Source organism: Medicago sativa, chromosome 6 (genome assembly GCF_051527215.1).
Source record: "Medicago sativa cultivar Bolivia chromosome 6, Bolivia_mono, whole genome shotgun sequence".
Lineage (NCBI taxonomy): Eukaryota > Viridiplantae > Streptophyta > Magnoliopsida > Fabales > Fabaceae > Medicago > Medicago sativa.
Genome location: NC_140754.1, coordinates 44,536,007 through 44,558,868, shown reverse-complemented (window position 1 = coordinate 44,558,868; position 22,862 = coordinate 44,536,007). Strand labels below are relative to the sequence as shown.

The 22,862-nt window shown below is 33.2% G+C and overlaps 2 protein-coding genes, 1 long non-coding RNA gene and 2 pseudogenes across 4 annotated transcripts; all 5 read right to left on the bottom strand.

Annotated features, from left to right (window-relative positions):
* Positions 1–179: 179 nt before the first annotated feature.
* Positions 180–4,675, bottom strand: LOC146915411 (uncharacterized). 2 transcript variants are annotated; one of them, XM_085717796.1, is made up of 2 exons: positions 2,927–4,675; positions 180–760 (listed from the first exon to the last, which is right to left on the bottom strand). In XM_085717796.1, the coding sequence occupies exon 1, from the start codon at positions 4,592–4,594 to the stop codon at positions 2,933–2,935; it is 1,662 nt and encodes a 553-aa protein (XP_085573922.1). In that variant the 5' UTR covers positions 4,595–4,675; the 3' UTR covers positions 180–760; positions 2,927–2,932. The 2 variants fall into 2 exon arrangements, with proteins under 2 accessions (XP_085573922.1, XP_085573921.1); XM_085717795.1 differs by having other exon boundaries at positions 180–742.
* Positions 4,676–6,529: 1,854 nt separating this feature from the next.
* LOC146915410 (uncharacterized) lies at positions 6,530–9,799 on the bottom strand. Its single transcript, XR_015014585.1, has 2 exons — positions 9,014–9,799; positions 6,530–7,284 (listed from the first exon to the last, which is right to left on the bottom strand). It is a non-coding gene; the product is annotated as an uncharacterized LOC146915410 (long non-coding RNA).
* A 476-nt stretch (positions 9,800–10,275) lies between these two features.
* LOC146915409 (uncharacterized) lies at positions 10,276–12,201 on the bottom strand (annotated as a pseudogene).
* A 6,036-nt stretch (positions 12,202–18,237) lies between these two features.
* Positions 18,238–22,510, bottom strand: LOC146915407 (uncharacterized). Its single transcript, XM_085717794.1, has 2 exons — positions 20,731–22,510; positions 18,238–18,764 (listed from the first exon to the last, which is right to left on the bottom strand). The coding sequence occupies exon 1, from the start codon at positions 21,604–21,606 to the stop codon at positions 20,743–20,745; it is 864 nt and encodes a 287-aa protein (XP_085573920.1). The 5' UTR covers positions 21,607–22,510; the 3' UTR covers positions 18,238–18,764; positions 20,731–20,742.
* LOC146915408 (putative glutathione S-transferase parC pseudogene) lies at positions 18,816–20,556 on the bottom strand (annotated as a pseudogene).
* Positions 22,511–22,862: the final 352 nt, after the last annotated feature.

Sequence of the window (22,862 nt, the reverse complement as noted above, 5' to 3'; positions counted from 1 at the left end):
TAATGTCGTGGCGCAAACGGTTAGTTAATGTTTTTTAAGTCATACAATATGAGCTGTATTTATCAGTCGGTACTATTAGATTAGTTATTTTGAGACATAGTCAAAAACTACACTCAGTTCTTTCCCCAGCTCCAAAGCTTCAGATTTAGTCAACAAAAATTAAATGGGGTTAACCATTATTTTATTTTGTTTTATTTTGAAACACAAATTATATTGATTAACGAAATCCAATCACAACCAGTTTACAATCCCATAAGAAAACTATCTGAAAAAAAAAAACAGGCTTTCATATTTCCAGCCAATTCAATATCAAACAAAAAATACACATATTAGTTCTCAACCTATAAACGTTATGCAATAATATGACAAAACCCCGCCTCCAGAGCTATTTTGTAACAACATTGTGCTTCTTGAATGCCACAGATTTGATTCCAAAGCAATTCCAAACTTGGATTGATGGTTGTTACATGTTACCAGAATTTGACAGCAAAAATAACATTTAAACTCTAATAATAACAACAACCCAACTGAACATGCTACTCCTGCATAATTACGCAGATCATCACACCCAATTCCAAAAATAATGTGCACTAGTCTTAACCATAATGCACAATGGTAAGGTAGTGGTGGAATCATTTGATTCTTCCAAAAGGTGCCAATGATCCGAAGTGGACCTTGATCAATGGTCTGAGACAATGTTGCGGTTGAAGATCGTCGTAGCTCCTCGAATGGGGTGATGTACCTGCAAACACCAAAAAGCCTAAAAAAAATCAGCCATAGCAGCCATGCCCATTATGAACACAATAAAACTAGAAGTTACCAAGCACATCATCATCAACAAACGCAACTGCAATGAAACTCAAAAAGGCCTCATTATTGTTGGCAACTTCCATCTCAACCAAAGAAACAATGCAAAGTCCAATAAAATACCCAAATGTGCTTTACAGAGACCAATTGCAGGCAAAACACTACATGAATTTCACTCCAAATTTGCAACCATTTCCTAGGAATTATCTCAGCAGTTTGAACACGGAATCCCTCAAGAAAACAGTCCCTTAGATCCCACTGTTTGAGGTGTAAAAAACTTCTTATGCATGAAAAATCACAATCGCTGCTAAGAATCTCTGACTTGAGTACCATATTCACTAATATAGAAACTGCTTCATGTAATGAGCATATACTCTTTCAAAAGTTGATAACCAAGGATCATGCTAACCAAAAATCATGTCAGCAACTGCAAGAGTAATTACATGCTAGAAGCATATATCACCGAATTTCTGAAGCGTCAAGTATTTGCAAATGCAATTTAAGACTTGTGATCATCATAAAAGCAATAGCCACCCTTTTCATTTTCATATATATGATAAGTTTGAACCAGGGCATATACCTATAGTTTATATACAACACAGAAAAGCTGATCCCAATACACAAGATGTGTATGGAGCAAAGGTTTAAAGAAATGGTAGTAACCAATATTATGATGTCTGCTTAAACTCAAATAAAAGACTTGGGATAGTAAATGACCATTTTGTGAATCTTGTCTCTAACATATCAAACCTGTTCCAACCTTAATAAACTTTCTGAAACTATTTATAGCAATTTTTCTTTATTTTTTGATAAATAATCAATTTTATTCAAAACAACTTGGTCCAGCATCACAAGTGACCACTCTCCCCACTTTATAGGAAGGATTGATGAGGGAACTCAATGACGCTCTAGAGCTGCATGAGGAAAAAAATTACACCAAATTCAACCTACTAAAAACCTGTCGAGACACCAAGTATTACAAAGCCCTTAAGCAACCTAATCTAAACTAGAAAATAAGCAAAACCAAAATTAAAGATACATTATCCTTAACTATGATAGTAAAGAGAGGAAAAACATAATTACTCCAACACTAAGCTATGGTACTCCTAGACAAGCAAGATTCATGAACACCAAACTACATACATAATCAACACCAAGAGTAGCACAAGAGTACCATCCAATAGCACTGGCAGCAACACACGTCATAAAAAACATGTTACCACTTTATGAAGTGCGTAAATATCTAAAGTGACAAACAATCAACCAAAATTGGAAGAAACCAAGAATTCCTTTGACTCCATGACGACACACTCCCTCATGCTCCATTATGCATCACAATAATGACTTCTTCAACTGTCATAATCATAATAATTTTATAGGCACTATAGATATCGACACAATCATCATCAACATTCAACAACCAACTAAAACTTCTTGATTTGCAGACAAATTTCATTGAAGAACTTGATCCACAAATGGACCTATCTAAAAGGAAGTTAATGCAAATCACAATTATAAGTAAGCAGTTATCACAATTGGTGGTTATGTTACTTCTATAGAGAGAGTAATTCACAGTGTATATATTTCAAAGTTTTCATCTTGTCTTTGTTTTACCTCAAAAAATTAAAAATAAATATATATATATATATATATATATATATATATATATATATATATATATATATATGCATACTTGTGACTAACCAATTTTGCCAAGATATAATATACTTATTGCTTCATTTCAACACTCAATAACATATACCAGAACATTAACATTCAAATCTCCTACCTTCTTAGATTGGTATGTGATTTTACTCACTAAAAATGATCAATGAATAAAAAACGATCCTTAAAAGTAAATGAAGTTTATTGACAATGCATTGCAAAGATAAAGGATAACTATGTCAAGACAAAAACAATCATCCATTGACACCATTCTAATATTGAAATGAACATAACAACAACACATGACTTTTGATTAAAATTGAAGTGATAGTGAGAACAATGAGTAGTCCACCTTCATTTGTATATGCAATTATCAACAAAATAAATAAATAAATCATAGTGATTACATAGTTTTCATCAAAATAACAATTTATATAATGAGAAATTATCTGACCTAGAGTTACTCTTCAAGTAGACCTCTAGCAATCATTTTCTGAAGAAGTTTCTCTGCCTTTTCATTCTCATCTTTATTGACGAGTGCACGGATAATAGTTTCATAAGTTACCGCATTAGGAATGATACTACTGTCTTCCATTTTTAACAACAACACCTCTGCTTCATCAAACAAGCCCTCTTTACCAAGACCATTGATAAAAATATTATATGTTCGGATATTTAGACTATAACCCTTAATCAAAAGATCCTGAAAAACATCTCGTGCATTATTAATTCGTCCTTCTTTGCATAGTCCATCAATAAGTATATTGTATGTGCACATATCTGGTTGAATGCCTTGGTCTTTAATTTTCTTGACTAATGCAATAGCCTTGTCAACATGATGGTTTTTGCATAAAGCATTTATTAAAGAACTGTAAGTAAATATGTTAGGTGGTTGACCATTAACATGCATCTCATCAACAAGCTCCCAAGCATACGAGATTCTTCCTAATTTGCACAAACCGTCAATGAGAGAACTGTATGTATCCGTATTAGGAGCAATTCCTCTGCAACACATTTCCTTAAAGAGAATCAAGGCTTCATTGACCATTTTAATCTTACAGAATCCGTTAATCATGATATTATAGCTCTGAGCATTAGGATCCACTCCCATTCGAGCAATAGTGCTTAAAACATGTTTGGCCTTATTAACTTCATTAACTAGGCAATATCCCTCCATTATTGAAGTGTAGGTAACAACATTCGGTATTACACCTTCCTTCATCATCATAGCAATCACACTTTTAGCTTCTTTCATCTTTCCTTCCTTACATAGAGCATCAACCAATATGGTAAAAGTATACACGCTCGGGTCAATGTTTTTCAATACCATTTGATGGAACAAACCAAATGCATCTTTCAATTGACCAACAATGCAAAATCCATATATTAGACAATTGAAAGTGACAACATCAGGAGAAATTTTCTTTGCAATCATTTCAGAATATAACTCATACGCATCATTTACAAGCTTATCTTTACACAAACCATCAATGATTGTGTTATACATTACTACATCGGAGTTGACCAATTTCCCTTCAATTCGTCTCAACAACTGTAATGCGGCTCTTGTTTCCCCCATTTTACACAAGCCATTGATCAAGGTCGCATAAGTAACTTGGTTCAATTGAAATCCAAGTGCAAGCACATGGTCGTGAAAGTGTAGAGCTTCCTTCACTTTACGGTTTAAACAAAAACCTTTGACAAGAGTAGTCAAGGTTATGGTATTGGGGTGATAACCCATCTTGAGAATTTTGGCCAAAATAGAAAAGGCAAAATTCAATTGACCAAGATGACAGTAACAATTGATCAAGATAGTCAAAGTAACAATATCAGGAATAATTGTGTTGCATTCTAATTGGTGAAAAAGAGAAATAGCAGTGGTGTATGAACAGCAGTTGTTGTTAGTCTTAACAAGGGAGCCTAAAATCTTGTTAAATTGAATGATGGAAGGGGTGGGACGCTTACAGAGCATGTGATTGAATGAAGAAATGACATTATCAACATCAGCAACATGATTGGGAATGAATGATGAAAATGTTCTTGTTAAGAAGGGAATAATAAGGAAAGTTGGTTTAGAAGAAGAAATGCGAAACCTGAAGCATGATGAAAACAGCGACGACATTTGAATGATGGAAAGGATGTGAGTACAGTCTTCTTCGTTGAGATCTGACCTGAATTTGGAACAAGTAGCAAAAGGAATAGGAGAGGAAGCACAAATGTTTTATTTACGGACTTATTTTTTATTTTGTTTTATTTTTGCGATAAAAAATTTAAAAATATTGTAAATGTCAATTTGTTTACATCTAATAGGTATTTGCAGATCATTCGTCAAATATGTCCTCATATCGACAGCGATAATTGAACTCACAATCTTGCACGTAAATCAATTTGTTATCAATTTAGTCGACTTTCATTGAAAAAATAATAATATCTTGCACGTGACGTGACTCAATTCGTTACCAACTGAGTTGACCTTTATTGGAAATAATAATAATAAATTCTTCAAAAAATAATAATAATAATAATAATAATAATAATAATAATAATAATAATAATAATAATAATAATAATAATAATAATAATAATAATAATAATAAATTTGTCACCTATGAACACTTAGATGAGATTGTATGGAATCTCTTCAAGCTTAACCAAATGTCATGGGTTGGGTTCAAGTCTAACCATATGAACATACGCCCCCCCAAAAAATTATTTTGGATGTATATTTATTATAAGAATAAAATGTGGGAAAAAGGTTGTGAGAAATTATAAGAAATATTTGTTCATGTTTCTTGCAAGTTTATTAAGAGATTGTGAGAAATTTGTTTTATTTCCAAGAAAAAAGTGTGGGAAAAAAGATTTTTATAAAGGGTGAATAAGGTCTGTTTATTTATCTACGCAGTAAAATTAGAAAAAGAATAGTAACAAAAGAATTTAAACAATAAGTTTCTTATATAATACTTGGACTTTGGCTCAATTTAGATCAAGTCATAAGTTTGTGGTTATTTTATAAGCTCAAAATTGATAGTAGAGTTAAATGATGGATTTTTAGATAAAAGTTGAATTTAGTTTTTGCAGCTCATGAGTTTTTAGGAAAAGGTATTCAATTCAACAATTCAACAAAACTCTAGTGCTGCATCAACATAAAAATATTAAAGGCAGATAGAGGAAAGTAGAATACAAGTTAAGTCTTTAAATTCAATCTAAAAATATGTTCACTTGGGAATGTGACATATTCATAATCAACCTGAATTTGTTTGATTGGTGGGTTATGTACCTTTGGGCTTCATTTAACTTTAAATGTACACTCTCGAAAGAAGAAGTTGTAAGTTTTCACCTAAGGTTTTGACAGTCACAGATTATTGATTATAGTCTCTTAACATGCATGTGAAAGCTATACACCCTACAAAACAAAATAATTATAAGTAGTGCCAATAAAACTCATACTTATCCTGAGCAAGCTTAAAAGACTTTACATTTTTTGTGCAAACTTCGCAGAGAAAGAAAAAAAACATAGTATCTGTGATGGAACTAACAATGGTTGATCACAAGAGAAACGGAAATTATTCGCCCATAGATTTATTGATTCAAAGAAATTGGATACACAAAGGAGCTATTCTTCCCTACACTGGAGCATTCTCCAGTTCACAATTCACAAAATTTCTACCTATGTTTGTAAAACTACTCCTTTCCTCTATGTGTAAACCATCCCTCAGTTTAGAAGTCAGCAGGTAAATCTGCCAGAGGTTGATTACCTACTGCTCTGTTAGTATTGGGTCATTGCCCTCAAAGGTTGGTAATTCCACCACCTTCATTCAAGAACAAGGTAGTTCATCTTCTTTATCAGAATATTGATCACAAATTGTTCACTTGTGGCCTTGCTCTTCGTCAGAAGTCAAGAACCTTCGCCTTAATATAATTGACTGGAGATTGTAGCTCAGTCGACAGTCATCTTGACTGTTTGTTCATTCTCCTAATTCATAGGTCTTAAGCAAACATAAAGGTAAATACCAAAAACAAGTATAAAAAACATAGAAGTTTAAGCATCTAAGGCTTAAAGGAATTAAACATTAAAACTCAAATTAAAAGAAATGGGTTTTTTCCTGAAGCCCTGTCACAACTCAAAACCACAAACAGCTGCCATGTGACGCTATAGCAGCTGCTGTTCTTTTGTTTTTATGCGAACCAAACTGTTGCTGTTTTTTACAACTGATTTTAGAGTTGTCTTTCTCTCAGTTTCAATGTTTGATTTACTCTTTTCCACACTTATTTGGGTGTCGAAAACTTAAGTTTTTTTTTTCTATGAATAAGAACATGGATTCACACTTGAGAACACAAGCAGCGTAGTTGGGCAGAATATAGTCTGAAACCATGCATTCAAACCCAACTCTTCCTTGAAAACCAAACGATGAACCAAAGCAGGAAACACAAAGCCAAGAACAATACACACTGCTTCCAACAAGTCACAGTAAATCAGCAAAAATAGGCACCAGAAGAGCAACCAAATTAGTCACAAAACCTTCTCTCAAACTCCTCACAAACAGGGTTCACTGTCAAAAGAGAATTAATAAACAAAATAATACAAAGCCTCAACTGAACCACGACACGTATCAACCCTTGATCCAAATTTGTAGTGATGTTACAATATCCTTTGTTTCCTCACCAAAGCAAAGTATTATAAAGCACCAAACAATAGAGAAATCAAACCATCCACAAACTCAATGCCCTACATACCAAATTTCTCTTAAACTTTAGCCTCATATTCCAAATGCAAAACCATTCTTATCCCTTCAAAAGCATACACAAGAGCACCTATACCAACAAGAATATGGGAAATACAGAATAAGCCAACATCACAAAAGCAGATCAATAAAACAACGCAGCAGTTACCAATTGAATCAAAACCATGATAAATTCATCAATTGGTGCATTGTACGCAGCCTTACCCTTTTTTTACACAAGAGGCTGTTTCCAGGACTTGAATCTATGACCTTTCAGTCACATGACAACGACTTTACTGTTGCGCCAAAGGTTCCCCCTAATTAAGTGATTATTAAAATCATCAATTATGCTAATGATTATGCCTACATTAATGGATATTTTACTAAAAGATTACTTCAATGATTTAGATATTGATCTGCTGGAGAATAGATGTACCAGACTCTAATGACATAATACTTGCACTGAAGCTATAATCAAATGCCATCATATTTGAAGACTGAAATTTCTTTTTCAGGGCCAGCCAATAACAATGGCCTACAAATTTAAGTGTGACGCATACAAAACCTTGATATGAAACCTCCATATTTGTTTGGTTAAAATATGTTAATTCCTATCATGCGTTTTTTTTGGCAAGCTCTTCCTTGTTACTTTGCTTTTACTTCCTTGTTACTTGATTCCACTACCATCATTATAAGAAAACACATTAACAAGTTGATCCATATCAATTGCATTTCTGCTAGGGGTATTTTTCGTATGGACATTGTTTGAATCAAGATTATGAGTAACCCTGATATGCTAGCTGTGATCTGAAGTAGTGTGAATAACTGGACAATTATTTTCTTTTATTTTTCCAGATCAATAATGTACATAGAAATTATCATATAGTAATTAGTAATGATAAAAAAAAACACTCCAAATGTAAAAAGAAATGGACGAGGTCATCCAAAAGAGAATGATAAATACATATTGCGAAATGAATATATAAAAGAAAGTACAAACATGTTTAGTGTTGACGCCTCATGGTATAACATGTACATTTATTTGTGCCACACAGGTTCAGGTTCACTGGTGTCAGGCTTGATATCGTTACAACCAGAAAAGTTTTTCACCTCAATTAAGGTAGCTGACCTCATAAACTATGAAATATTGAGACGACATGAACTACGAAACACTGCGACTGACAGTGACACCAAACATAACATTGACACTGACACGTCTACAATGGTAGTAAACTGAGATTTTTTTTTTTTTAATTTTAAAAAAAACTAAATTAGCCCACCTAAATTGGCACCGGGAAAAATTGAATCTTAGACCTTGAGGAGGAGCATACTCCAAGGTCCCAAGCCAACACCACCGGACCAACCCAAGTGAAGTGTCAGGGCTACCAACACGTGCCAGAAACTGACACTTAACTGATAGTAGACATGGCTTCAATGTGAAGTGTCATTGCTGCCTAGCTCATAAATTCTAAGCTTTAATTTTATGCATATCATTCTCTGCTTGTTTCTAATTTATTTATCATCCTTGCAGAAAATACTCTACCTCATCAATCTATTTTTTCAAAATTTAAGTTTGGTTTACACTCGAGAGAAACAACAAAAAGAAAATATTGAGTCGAGAGGTAGCGATACATAGTATTGCTTTAGAACATACCTAATAAACAAATCAAACATCGTTGAAAAAAAGAATAATGATTCAATGAAATTCATGACAAGATATTTTGTATAATGTATATCCTACTAGAACTCAAAACTCTTACATCATGGAATCTTCAGTTAAAATGGTCACAATAGGAAAAAAATGAGCAACAAAACAATACCTGTTCCATTAGACAATAACAGGTCAACACCTTATAAAGAACACAACTCTCCTTAAAAATTTATCTATTCCAATCTTCCATTAGACACCAATTCATTCACTGCAGGATAACAACCACTATCATGCTTAACTTTTTCTTACCATTCCTTAACAGAAATCCATCCCATCATTTAGCCATCATCAAAGTTTAAACTATGTCAGCAAGAAAGAAACAGTAAGCATCAATATCCTCTACTTTCTTTATCCTTAAGCCATCCAAACCCCGTATGCTATGGATTACCACACACCCTAATATACTCCAAGACAACAAAAATATCACAAATACTCCAAAGATAGACAAGGTATCAACGAATTATAGCACAACGAGAAACAAAAAGCAGAAATATCAAAACATGCTAGCTTATAATCTCATTCCAAATGTCCTTTGAAAACAAGTTGGTCCATGTGTTGGGAGTTACTTCCCCTGCTAATTTTTAGAATTGACCTCTAATTAGATTGAAATATCAAGAACCCCACAGGAACCAAAGCCAGGGTGATAGAGAAGGAACATGACAAACCTGGAACCTTAATTTTTTTCCACTTCAATGTTCTGACATTGGTTTTTTCAATTATCTACCCCAACTGAATATTTGTTTTGGGCAAATTGCATCTAGTTTCTAGACAGCCAAATTGTTCATATTATTGGAAACCATAAAATCTGTCAAACCTTCTTCCTTTCAATTTTGTAGTAAGGCATTTCCAAAAACTGTTAAAAAAATAGAGTGATATGCATTTGACTGACAGGAACCTGGGAGGGAAAAGTAGTGTTAGGGAGAGAGAATAAAAGTTAGTTAGTACTCATCGGTTTTAGAGGATTTTCTGTTATAAAAGAGACGGAAAGGTAGTGAGTAATTCACTTAGAGATATTGTTAGAGTTGGTTAGGAGAGATTTCTCTCTGGGTAAGACCATTGAGCTCTAGTAGGAGAGTTCACACTTTGGTTTATCTTTTCGTTTCATATTTCCACCATTGTAGAACTCTAGAGCTCATCATTATACCATTCAATAATATACAGTTTTGTTTCTTGATCTTACGAGTTCTATCGGTATACATTTGGCAAAACTGATGCAAAGTTCATTTCTAATTCTTACTTTATATAATCGCTCGGCAAATTTATAACTGACATCATGGCATAAATACATAAACTCACTCACAACTTTAGTTTTACTTAAATTCAAAACTATGAAAGCCATAGGGAACCATTGGTATCATGAAAATATAAAAATGAACATAACACATGAATTTTAATTAAAACTAAATTAATAGCGAGTACAATGTGTAGTCCATCATCTTTTGCAAATGCATCTATAAGTAAATAAAATAACAAATAATAAAGATTTTATCACTTTCATCAAAGTTCAAAATAATTATGTAACAAGAAATCACCTTAACTAGTATTTGTCTTCCAAAAGACCTCTAGCAATCATTTCACGCAGTAGTTTCTCTGCCCTTATGTTCTTATCATTTTCAAAGAGAGAGCGGACAATTGTTTCAAATGTTACAGCATCAGGAATGCATCTATTGTCTTCCATTTTTGACAACAGAGCCTCGGCTTCATCAAGCAAGCCCTCTAAACAAAGACCATTGATCATAATATTATATGTCTGGGTTGATTTGGTACATTGTAGCCTTTAACCAAAAGATCTTGAAAAATCAGTTGTGCGTCCTTAAGTCTTCCTTGTTTGCGTAGTCCATCAACAAGTGTATTATATGTGTGCATATCTGGTTGAATGCCTTGGTGTTTAAAATTTTTGACCAATGCAATTGCCTTGTCAACATGATGGTTTTTACAAAAAGCATGTAATAAGGAATTGTAAGTGATTACATTGGGAGGTTGGCCTCTATCACGCATCTGATCAAGAAGCTTCCAAGCATCAGAAACTCTACCAGATTTGCACAAACCATCAATAAGAGAGTTGTAAGTTACTGTATTGGGTTTGCAATGCATTTCTGTGAAGAGATTCAAGGCTTCATCAACCATTTTAATCTTACATAATCCATTAATAATGATATTGTAGCTGTTAACATCAGGCGTCACTCTCATTCTGGCTATGATGTTGATTACATGTTTAGCCTTGTTCACTTGATTAATTAAGCAATACCCATCCATTAGCGAGTTATATGTAACAACATCAGGTTCCACACCTTCTTTTATCATCACAGCTATCACATTTTTAGCTTCTTTGATCTTTCCTTCCTTACATAGAACATCAACCAATATGCTAAAAGTATAAACACTTGGGTTGATATTTTTCAATACCATATCATGGAACAAACCAAATGCTTCTTTCAGTTGACCAACAATGCAAAATCCATAAATTAGAGCATTAAAAGTGACAACATCAGGAGAAATTTTCTTTGCAATCATTTCAGAATATAACACATAGGCATCAATTACCAATTTATCTTTACACAAACTATCGATGATTGTGTTGTACATAACCTCATCGATCTTGACCAATTTTCCTTCAATCTTTCTCAACATGTGCAAGGCAGCTCTTGTTTCTCCCATTTTACACAACCCATTGATCAAGGTCCCGTAGCTTACTTGATCCATGAAAAATCCATGTGCAACCACACGGTCATGAAAGTGAAGAGCTTCCTTGACCTTACCGGTAAGACACAAACCTTTGATAAGAGTATTCAAGGTTATGGTGTCGGGATGATAACCTATTTTGAGAATTTTTCCAAACAGAGAAAATGCAAAATTGATTTCACGTAGATGGCAGTAACAATTGATGACGATGCCGAGAGTAACAATACTTGGCACAATTCCATTGAATTGCATTTGTCGGAAAAAGGAAATAACAGTGTTGTAACGGGTCTTAGTCTTAACAAGAGAAGTTAAGATCTTGTTAAATTCAACAATGGATGGAGTGGGATTCATACGAAGCATGTGATTAAATGAGGAAACAACATTATCAATATCAACATCATTGGGAGGGGAGCGATGGGTTAGGGTTGTGAAGTGTGAGTGTGATAAGGGTAAAAAGGGAATAAGAAAAGATGGGTAAGAGAGAGAGCTTAACCTTCTGATTCGTAAGGATGACATTTGATGGTTGCGATGCAAAAAGCTTCAATGTGCCGGCGCCGATTTGTTTATGGAACACAAGTTATGGAATCACAAATTCCTGAGATATGGAACGAAACACTGAGTTCCTTTTTCCTTTTTTTATGGAACACAAGTTATTTATTGCTAACCTCATTCATTTCACCATTTCACAAGTATTAAACATTAAACATATATGTTTAAAAGAAAGAGATATGATTTAATAAACTATTTATGTATTTTTTTTGGGAAATGTTAACTTGTGCCCTTGTGGCATAAGTTAAGGAACTAAATGTAGAAACTTTTTCTTAAAAGTTGTGCATTCAATACTTTGAAAATTTCAAAAGTTATCATTTAAATATAAAATTTATTTGTTTTAAGAATATTTGTGTATTTTTATTGTTATCATAGACATAGATATATAAAGTAGAAAATGATAATTTCAGAGTTATATAATATAGTATTAATTTATGGTATAATTGAAAAATTATATTAAAACTACAATAAAACTTTAAAGTGACAATTTTTTGAAATTAACTAGGCAAAACGAAGTAACTCCAAATGATATAAACTAGTTTTTCACGTCAAGAACATTTATATGAGATGTTAAAAGATCTCTTTCAATTAATTTAAAGTTTTGGGTTTAAATCCAGTTCTAAAAATGAGGGGAAATACTTGTGTGACATTAATGTCACGGTGACATTAAATTTGGGTCACACATTGGGTGACATTAGATGTGTTGTGTGGCCCAGATGCAATGGCAATGGCAATGTGTGGTTCAGATTTAATGTCACCGTGACATTAATGTCACCAAAGTGCTACCCAAAAATGAGCCATGTTAAATCTCTTAGAAAGAGAGTTTTGTAATTCAATGCAATTTTAGTTGGCTCAAAATTTAATTTTTACAGTTGAATGCTGAGGATATCTGATTAACACATATTTGACGCGACTTAAATAAAACAAGTTTGACACTAAATGTCATTCAAGGACAATAAATCATTTTACAGCTATCTTTACCTATAATCTATTAAGATTAATGGTCAACAAAATTTCTTAATTAACCTCGATTAAATTCATAATTATTTTAATTTCATGGGTTTAATGGCCGGTCCGTAATCCCCTAAAAAAAGAAATACATAATCCATAAAACAAGCCTTAAATATTGATGACAATTTCTGTATTTATTAAATTTAAAAGACAAAAAACGATTCCAAATTCTCCATAAAAATAAAGAAAAAAATATATACTGTGAGAATCTAAACCTTAAATCGATAAAAAAAATTGTATTTTTTAATTTAAAAGAAAAAAAATGGATTCTACATTCTCCTTAAATTTTATCATATCGACTTTCTCATATCGGTACATGATAAGTGCCGAATTACTGATATTTTTCATAACACTTATCGACTTGTTTTGTAAGGAATCAATCATAAAAACCCTTAACTTGATACAAATGTCGTTTATATTAGTAAAATGTGCTAGAAACCTATTACGTCCAGTCTCTATATAATTTTATAAGTTGAAGACAACGACTACACCAATGCGGAGTAAAGGAAGGCAAGCACACGCGCTAGAGTTATGCCACAACCTCAAAAAGACTTCAGGAGACAAACATGATTCGCTAAGCATACGTGGCGAGGTGAAAACGAGCCTAAACAAAGGATTCTAGAAGGAAAAACCAAAGGCGGTTTGCTAAGCACAAAAATCAGGTTAGCAAACAAAGGCGGTTTGAAGAAAATAGCTGAAGAACAACTGAATTTTTTGCTCCCTTTGAAACAACCTTGATCCGCTAAAGAAGTCTTCTGTGCTAAATAGGGATGGGAATAGGCTAGGCCGAGCTAGGCTTTGCAAGGCCAAAGCCTGGCCGGTAAAAATTTTCTTAGGCCTAAGCCTGACCTGCGACCTGTCATAGGCTTATTTTTTAGGCCTGAGACTGGCCTACTAAAAGCTTATATGGCCTGCTAGCCTGTTTAAAAGCCTATTTCATATAAATATCTTTAAATAAGAAATGTGATCTAAGTTTCAATCAACTAACGAACTAATAGATTAATGAAATTAAACTCATTTTTTATATTTAACAAGAATTTTTAGAGAATTTAATTATATATTATATATCATATGTCAAATTTCAATTCTAGTTTATAATAATACATTTAAATATGAAAAAAATTCAAAGTATACTAATAAACTTAAATTACTAAAAAGGTTAACAAATTTATAATTTAATTCAAATTGCAAAATATAATATAATAATATTAATAATAAACAATATTACTCATATTTGCTTAAATATGTCGGCCTAATAGGCCTATGAGACTTTTTATATGGACTAAGGCCTGACCTTTTTAGCTAAATAGGCTTTTAAAAAAGCCTAAGCCTACTCTACTTAGAAAAAAAGTCTGGCCTGTCGTAGGCTAGGTCATAGGTCCCTGTAGGTCGGCCTGACCTATTCCCATCCCTAGTGCTAAACGAATATGATATTTCAAAGCCTTTATAAACAGAGATCTAAGTCATTTATAAATGTAATCAATTATAAACCCAAAACACTATAAAGAGAGAACGAGGGCAGAGAAAAGTTGAAGCCATTGGAGGGCTAGAGAAGCTTGAAAAGAAGCTTGTTGATGCTTCTCCAATATTCAACAACTCTCTTTTGTTAGTCATAACATTAACCTAAAGTTTGTCAATCATAACATTAACCTAAAGTTTTACATCAATTTTTAACTCAGGGTTGCATAAGAGTGCATGAAATTTATCTATATTATCATGCATAAAACTGCTCTGCACCAATTTTTCGTGATTAAAAAAAACAAAAAAAATAGAAAAAAGTGCTTATCTAATTTCTAATTTTTTTTAATTAAGTTCGAAAAAAAAATCTGAATTTTTTTCTAATTTTTTTTTTAAAATTAATTTTTAGAATTTTTTAATTGTTTTTTATTATTAAATTAATATAAATGTAAAAAACATAATTACAAGTCAACGTGCCACATAATCAAAAAAATGTTGACTCAGCGCACTACCTAAGCATAAAAGTACAATCAACTGTCTTGAGGGTTTAAAACCAAAGATCTTCATATTTCAGAGATGAAATCCAAACTTTTTTTTTACAGGAAAAAACCGAAAATGACATATATTACATGGCGTAAAACACTATTAACCCTTGAAAAAATATCACTTTTGACTCAAATGAAAAGTTATTAAGATTAACTTCTCCCAAAATTTATTTTTTTAATAAACGAAGAAGTAGCACATGAACACGTTAAAACTTACTGGTTTTTTAAAAGTTATTTTTACGGGTAGTAAACAAACATAAATAACTTCAATTTTTCTTTGAATCTCACAAAATATCTCTAGATTTTTTTAACAAAAAGAATAAATATATTTTTTTTAAAGCTGAAACGTCGAAGACATGAAATCAGAAGACTAGTTATAATCCAGGAGAAGCAGAATCATGTGATATAATTAGATTATATATTTTTGGTAAGTTTATCGATGGAATATCAGGTCAAATGGCTTCCCAAATACAATTATTACCAAAAGCATATATAATCACATATGTGTAGTCTCTCATGCCACAACTTCAACACTCTCAAATAGGGCTAGAAATGAGTCGAGTCGAACCGAACTCTTTTGAGTTCGACTCGACTCGATAAGAATTGGTTCGGCTCGAAACACGGCTTGAGTTCGATACGAACCTTTTTTTTAACTCGAGTTCGGCTCGTTTAAAGTTCACGAACCACTCGGTTAATCTCGTTAGGTTCAACTCATTTGACAAATTTTATTTTATTTTTGTCAAAATGTATAGCTTGACCTTTTAATTAATTTAAAAAAAAAACAAAAATTGAACTAAATAAAATTAAACTACAGACCATGCTGGTCTTAAGAAGTTAAGACTACTTAAGAAAAAAAAGTTGAACTTTATAATTATATGAAAACTATATCAATGGTAGTGTAGTACAGTCCATGTGGTACTAGTGGTAGCGTACTCCATAAAATGTACAACGCACTCCTCTTTTTAGTGTATATATATATATATATATATATATATATATATATATATATATATAGGACATATACTATGAGAATGACATTCATATATGAGAATGATGAGAATGCTTATTAGCCTTTAGATTAAAATTAGATGGCTTGAGATTAAATGGTCTACTTAATGGTTCACGCGCTAGATTCTTCTTGCCTTGTTATGGTTTAATTTTTTTTTCCATGAATAGGACGAAAACACAAAAACAACTTCGTCACTACCATCATCACCATGGATGATTCTTCAATAAAATTACCATTATGATTCTTCACCTTTTTCATTGCTTTTGTAATTCTGCAGATCCTAAAATTTATTTTTTTACAACCCTATTCAATTTCAATCCCTTATTTTTAAGGTTAACAACAACTATGACTCACGACTGCAACCTATGATGGTTCCGGCGACCCTTTGGGCGGTAAGAAGAAACGTTGGGGCGTCCATACTTCAAGGCCGATAGCAACCACCGTCTCCGCCGTCGCCGGTGTTTTTGACTTGCTTTGTCTCCGCCGCGGTTGCCGACTTCGGTTGTTCCAAGAAAACATAAAATCAAATCAAATCAAAGAAAGAAATAATCATTAATTAGGAAACCTGTGTTGAATTCCAGTTAGGAGATTGATTAACATGAGAAAGTGAGTTTGAGAAGATGAACCGTGAGTGTGGATAGAGGATAGAATAAGGAAGTGCAAACGTGTTGTTTAAAATGAATCTCTTAATCTCATCTATCCATTTTTTATCTAATGGTTGTGATTCATTCTCACTATTCTCGTATAAGATGGTTATTCTCATAGTATATGTCCTATATATATATATATATATATATATATATATATATATATATATATATATATATATATTGGCATGCAAATTACTATAAAGGTCATGTATTTAATAGCAATTAAAAAAGAGATGAAGGGTAATTTTTGTCCAAAGCACATGGGTGTAGGATGCTAATGCACACCTTCTAAAATTCACCCACTTGAATTTTAGAAGGTGTGCATTAGCATCCTACACCCATGTGCTTTGGACAAAAATTACCCTTCATCTCTTTTTCAATTGCTATTAAATACATGGCCTTTATTGTAATTTTCTCAACCATCCCATCTCATCATGTTAGTTTCTCTCTCTATCTGGAAAAAAACTCCCACGCGCCCCTGTAATAACAACTAACAAAACAGAGCAATTCCAATTCTCCAGTATACGCGTCACCGTCCGCGAGCATTCCGATGGAGGGTTTCCCATTTGAGGGCTGCACTGAAATGGAGCATGGAAGGGTGGAGATACAGGTGCCACCGTCCACAAGCTTTTCGGTGGATGGGTTCCCATTCGACGTTGTTCCGATGCCGGTGGTGAGGGTTTTTGATGATCAACCACAACCAAGCAAGTTTCTTTGATTGGAGAGTACACAAATCTATTTTTTGGTATTGGATGATCACAATCTCTGATGGTTTCCATTGCTCTTCACTTTCGGTTTCAAACAAAAACACCAGCCATGTGATGAATCTTTAAATTTTTTTGGGACCACGTGAAAAAAAAATTAGTGAAAGAGAGAGAAACTATTGGCATGCAAATTACTATAAAGGTCATGTATTTAATAGCAATTAAAAAAGAGATGAAGGGTAATTTTTGTCCAAAGCACATGGGTGTAGGATGCTAATGCACACCTTCTAAAATTCAAGTGGGTGTGTATTAGCATTCCCCATATATATATATATATATGTATATATACTTAATAAAGTCAATCGAACCAGCCTGTAATGATGTAGAAGATTGGTCCAAGAGAACAAAAATTGAGTCTACCAACTTGCTAGAAAATAGAATGAAGGGGAATTACAGTTGCAGACATTTGTTAGAAAATACTATCATGTATATATGGGATGATGCATGGATAGAGGGGAATCATTCAGTATTGTAAACATTTAGTAATAAAGTAATGCTTTACTGTAAAAGAGTCAAATAACTTCCCATTTGATTGAGTGCTTGGAAGGCAAGAAACTGAAGCAGAACCAGTTTAGCCTGAGATATATCCTCTCAAACTCACATAATATACTACTCACTCAGCATCTAAAAGAGTCAAATAACTCCTCATAAGTCATTTCAGATCTCAGAAACTTACTTCCAATGGTTGCTCATAGATGAGTCTCAAATAAGGTTTTGAAGAAAAAAATGCAAAAAAAAAAAGACAAAGAACAATCAATCCCAGACTCTTCTTCTCCATGTAGATTTCTCAATACCTGTCCTGATAGTTGCTTGATCTGCACACGTTATTTTCCAAACGCGGACAGTTTGTTCAAAAGGTCAACTTCCTACAAATAAAGATAGTACTCGCTAGAAGGGAAGCTATTGGACACACAACTCAAATAGTAATAATAAAAATATACATACTCGGATGTGAAAATATCCAAAACTTACGAACAAATGAATACACACTGAGGAAGTAGAGATTGAAATCATGATGAAATTATGGCTACTCAAGCATATCGAAACCAAATAACAGCCACCAATTCTGTTTCAAAATCTGAAATCATTAAATGCAAAGAATTAAGATCTCATCAAGGATAGATTGCAGACCTAATATGTGCTCCTCTCTTGTCCAAAATCAGCTTAATACATGTCTTCAACAGCTTCAAACCTATAAAAAAAATGAGAACAGAAATTGATATCAAGAATAAAAACATAAATAAAAATGATCAAATGCATAAAAAGATTGAGACAAAATTCGAGGTATCAAGAACATAATAAAAATGCATTATACATTGAAAGTACCAAACATTTTGAATTGAAAGAGGGTCTTAAGAAAATTGAGAGATTTTTTTTTTATTATGAAGGAAACATAAAGAGCATGACCTTCCATGGTCAATCCCAAAATCAAATGAAAGGTTACGTTCTGTGGTAGCTATTGCCACTTTACTAGTATTTGGTGCTTTAATAATCTTCTCATTGGGAATGAATCCAAGCAGGAAAGAGAACATGTAATACAAGACACCCTGTAGTCCCTCAACAAAGCACAGACACAAACACTGATACTCAACACGAAACTAACAGCGATACGTCAAAACCGACAATAATTTGTAAAAAAGAATTAATTGAATGTAACCATATGTTTGTGTCCTATCGGACAACGGATTCGCTTTCTACTCTTTGTCAATTTGCAACATTCTTTTAGACAGGTAAATATCCAATTACAAATCACCATATGTATAATCACCATATGTATGACTTATAAGATAGATATGATTAAAGTCAAATATTTATAGCGACCCGACTATTTTGATAGACATAATAATGTTCAAAAATAATACTCTCATCATAGAACAGAATAAATGAGAAACACTTGCAGATTTTGTATTATGTGCGAAATAATGATCTCACCAATCAAATTTTTTTCCTCACTCATCAAAGTGTTCCTTGAACATGATATATAAAAATTGATCAAATTACCATCTAACTGAACCAAACAAAGATCAACATAACATCCGCCTCTATCCAGATTTGGTCAAGTCAAGTTTTTTTTTTTTCCTTTCAATTTCTCAGGGTCCAAAGTGACTTCTTAGTCCAACTCAAACCTCTTCCTATAGTTAACAACAAACCCATACACCTCTTTCCCATCAGCAACAGATTTGGAAACACACTCTCTTTGCTTGCATCTCTTTGCCCAAGCAATCAGTTTTTCACACTGTTCCTCAACTTCAAATGCATAATTCCTCATAAACCAGCTATAGAAAGGGATCAAAGAAATATCAACAAACCCAAATGTGTCAAAACCAAAATAAGGCTTGTCTCGAAGCACATTTTTCAATTCCTTTAATCATTCAATCAACTCCTTCTTTGCCAATTCAATCTCACTCTCTTTCCAGCCTATATCCTCCCTCCAACATCACCAACCTTGTTGACAAAATCAGCCCGAAACATGGCTTTCGCTTTCTGATAAGGATCTGAGGGTAGAAACATAACTTTATCCTTCCAAACCTCATCAATATACGCAACAATAATGATGGACTAAGATATGGGTTTTCCATTATGGATAAGAACTATCTTCTTGTGAATTGGGTTCATTTGCAAAAGCATTTGGCTCTCTTTTTCAAGATATTGTTCCTTGTATTCATACTTTATCCCTTTTCTGCCATTGTCAAAGATAATCGCAGAGCTGAGAGAATTGGAAATAACTAGACTTTTAGATAATGTGCTTTTCTTTTTTGATGGAAAACTTGTTGAAAATGAGATAAAGCTTAATAGTCTTTATAAAATAGTTGACTGACAACCTTGGTCAAGTCAAGTGAGATTTCTCAAAGTCGCTTTTTAAGGGCAACTACATAACCCATATCTACCTTAAGTTCATAACTACAAAGTCAGATCTCCACTGCAGCAAATTGTAAGATTAATGAAAGAGAATAAATCATAACTGAATCAACCATTGACACCATCTTAGTATCGAAGAAATGAACATAACAACACATGAAATTTATTAAAATAGAAGTGATAGTGAAAGCATTGAATAATCCAGCCTTCGCAAAAGAAATAAATGAATAGAACATAATGATTGTATACTTGACATCGAAATTCAAAATAACCAATTAAATAATGAGAAATTATCTTACCCAGATTAACTCTTACAATAGACCTCTAGCAATCATTTCACGAAGAAGTTTCTCTGCCTTTTCATTCTCATCTTTATGAAAGAGAGCGCGGATAAGAGTTTCATAAGTTACCGCATTAGGAATGATACCATTGTCCTCCATTTTAGATAACAAGGCATGTGCTTCATCAAATAAGCCCTCTTTACAAAGTCCATTAATCATAATAGTATACGTTCGAATATTTAGATTATAACCCTTAATCAAAAGATCATGGAAAACATCTTGTGCATTCTTTAGTCGCCCTCCTTTGCATAGTCCATCAATAAGTATATTGTATGTGTACATATTTGGTTGAATGCCCTGGTCTTTAATTTTCTTGACTAAAGCAATAGCCTTGTCAACATGGCGATTTTTGCACAAAGCATCTATTAAGGAACTGTAAGTGAATATATTGGCCGGTTGATCATTATCATGCATTTCATCAACAAGCTCCCAAGCATAGGAGATTGTCCCAGATTTGCACAAACCATCAATTAGAGAATTGTAAGTTACTGTATTAGGAGCAATACCTTTGCAACGCATTTCATTAAAGAGACTCATGGCTTCATTAACCATTTTAATCTTACAGAATCCATTAATCACGATACTATAGCTATGAGCATCAGGAGCCACTCCCATTCGAGAAATAATGCTTAACACATGTTTGGCCTTATTAACTTCATTAACTAGGCAATATCCATCCATTAATGAATTGTAGGTAACAACATTTGGTATCACACCTTTTTTCATCATCACAACTATCACACTTTTAGCTTCTTTCATCTTTCCTTCCTTACATAGAGCATCAACCAATATGCTAAAAGTATAAATATCCGGGTTGTTGTTTTCTAATACCATCTCATGGAACAAACCAAAGGCTTCTTTCAATCAACCAATAATGCAAAATCCATAAATTAGAGAATTAAAAGTGACAACATCAGGAGAAATTTTCTTTGCAATCATTTCAGAATACAACACATAGGCATCAATTACAAGTTTATCTTTACACAAACTATCAATAATTGTGTTATGCATTACCACATCGGTCTTTACCAGTTTCCCTTCAATCTTTCTCAACATTTGCAAGGCAGCTCTTGTTTCCCCCATTTTACACAGTCCATCGATCAGGGTACCATAACTAACATGATTTAACTGAAATCCAAGTGCAAACACACGGTCATGAAAGTGTAGAACTTCTTTGACCTTACCATTAAGACAAAAACCTTTGACAAGTGTAGTTAAGGTAATGGCATTGGGTTGATAACCCATTTTGAGAATCTTGGCTAAAATAGAAAAGGCAAATCTGATATGACCAACATGAGAGTAACAATTGATCAAAATATTGAAAGTAACAATACTTGGAGTAACTCCATGTAATTCCAATCGGTGAGAAAGGGAAATAGCAGTAGAATAACGCTTGAACTTAACAAGGTACGTTAAGATCTTGTTAAATTCAAGAATGGATGGAGTATGACGCATTTGTAGCATGTGATGGAATGAGGAAATTGCATTATCAACATCATCAGTATTATTGGGATTGAATCGATGGGAAGAATGAGAGTGAGAAATTGGGGTTGTGAAGTGTGAGTGTAAAAAAGGTAAAAATGGAATACGAAAAGAGGGATTGTTACAGAGAGAACCTGATCTCAACATTTGAACGAGAATGCAAAGGCTTTCAATTTGCGGCGTCGAATTGTTCAGTTCAAGCTTTTGCTGCGGCGGAAAGAAAAATCACAAATTCGTGAGAGAAGAAGAAATTGGATAAAATGGACTCAAACTATTTTTTTTTATTTTTTTTTCCCGGAGTTTGAACCCGACTTTGCATTTTTTTGAAGATTAGTCACTTTAGTCCTTGAATAGGAAAAAAATCATCATTTTAGTCCTTGAATGCAGATAAATTGCAAAATAGTCCCTGAATGTAGACCTTGTTAGTCAATTTAGTCCTGAATGCATACTCCGTTAGTCAATTTAGTTCCTGAATGTAGACTCTGTTAGTCACTTTAGTCCCTTAAATTGACTAACAGAGTCTACATTCAGGGACTGTTTTGCAATTTCTTTGTATTCAGGGACTAAAGTGACTACTCCTTTTCCCATTCGAGGACTAAAATGACTAA

Bases quoted from the DNA above. Each gene is read 5' to 3' on its own strand.
- LOC146915411 (XM_085717796.1), bottom strand. From the start codon at position 4,594: ATGTCGTCGCTGTTTTCATCATGCTTCAGGTTTCGCATTTCTTCTTCT.
- LOC146915407 (XM_085717794.1), bottom strand. From the start codon at position 21,606: ATGGTATTAGAAAACAACAACCCGGATATTTATACTTTTAGCATATTG.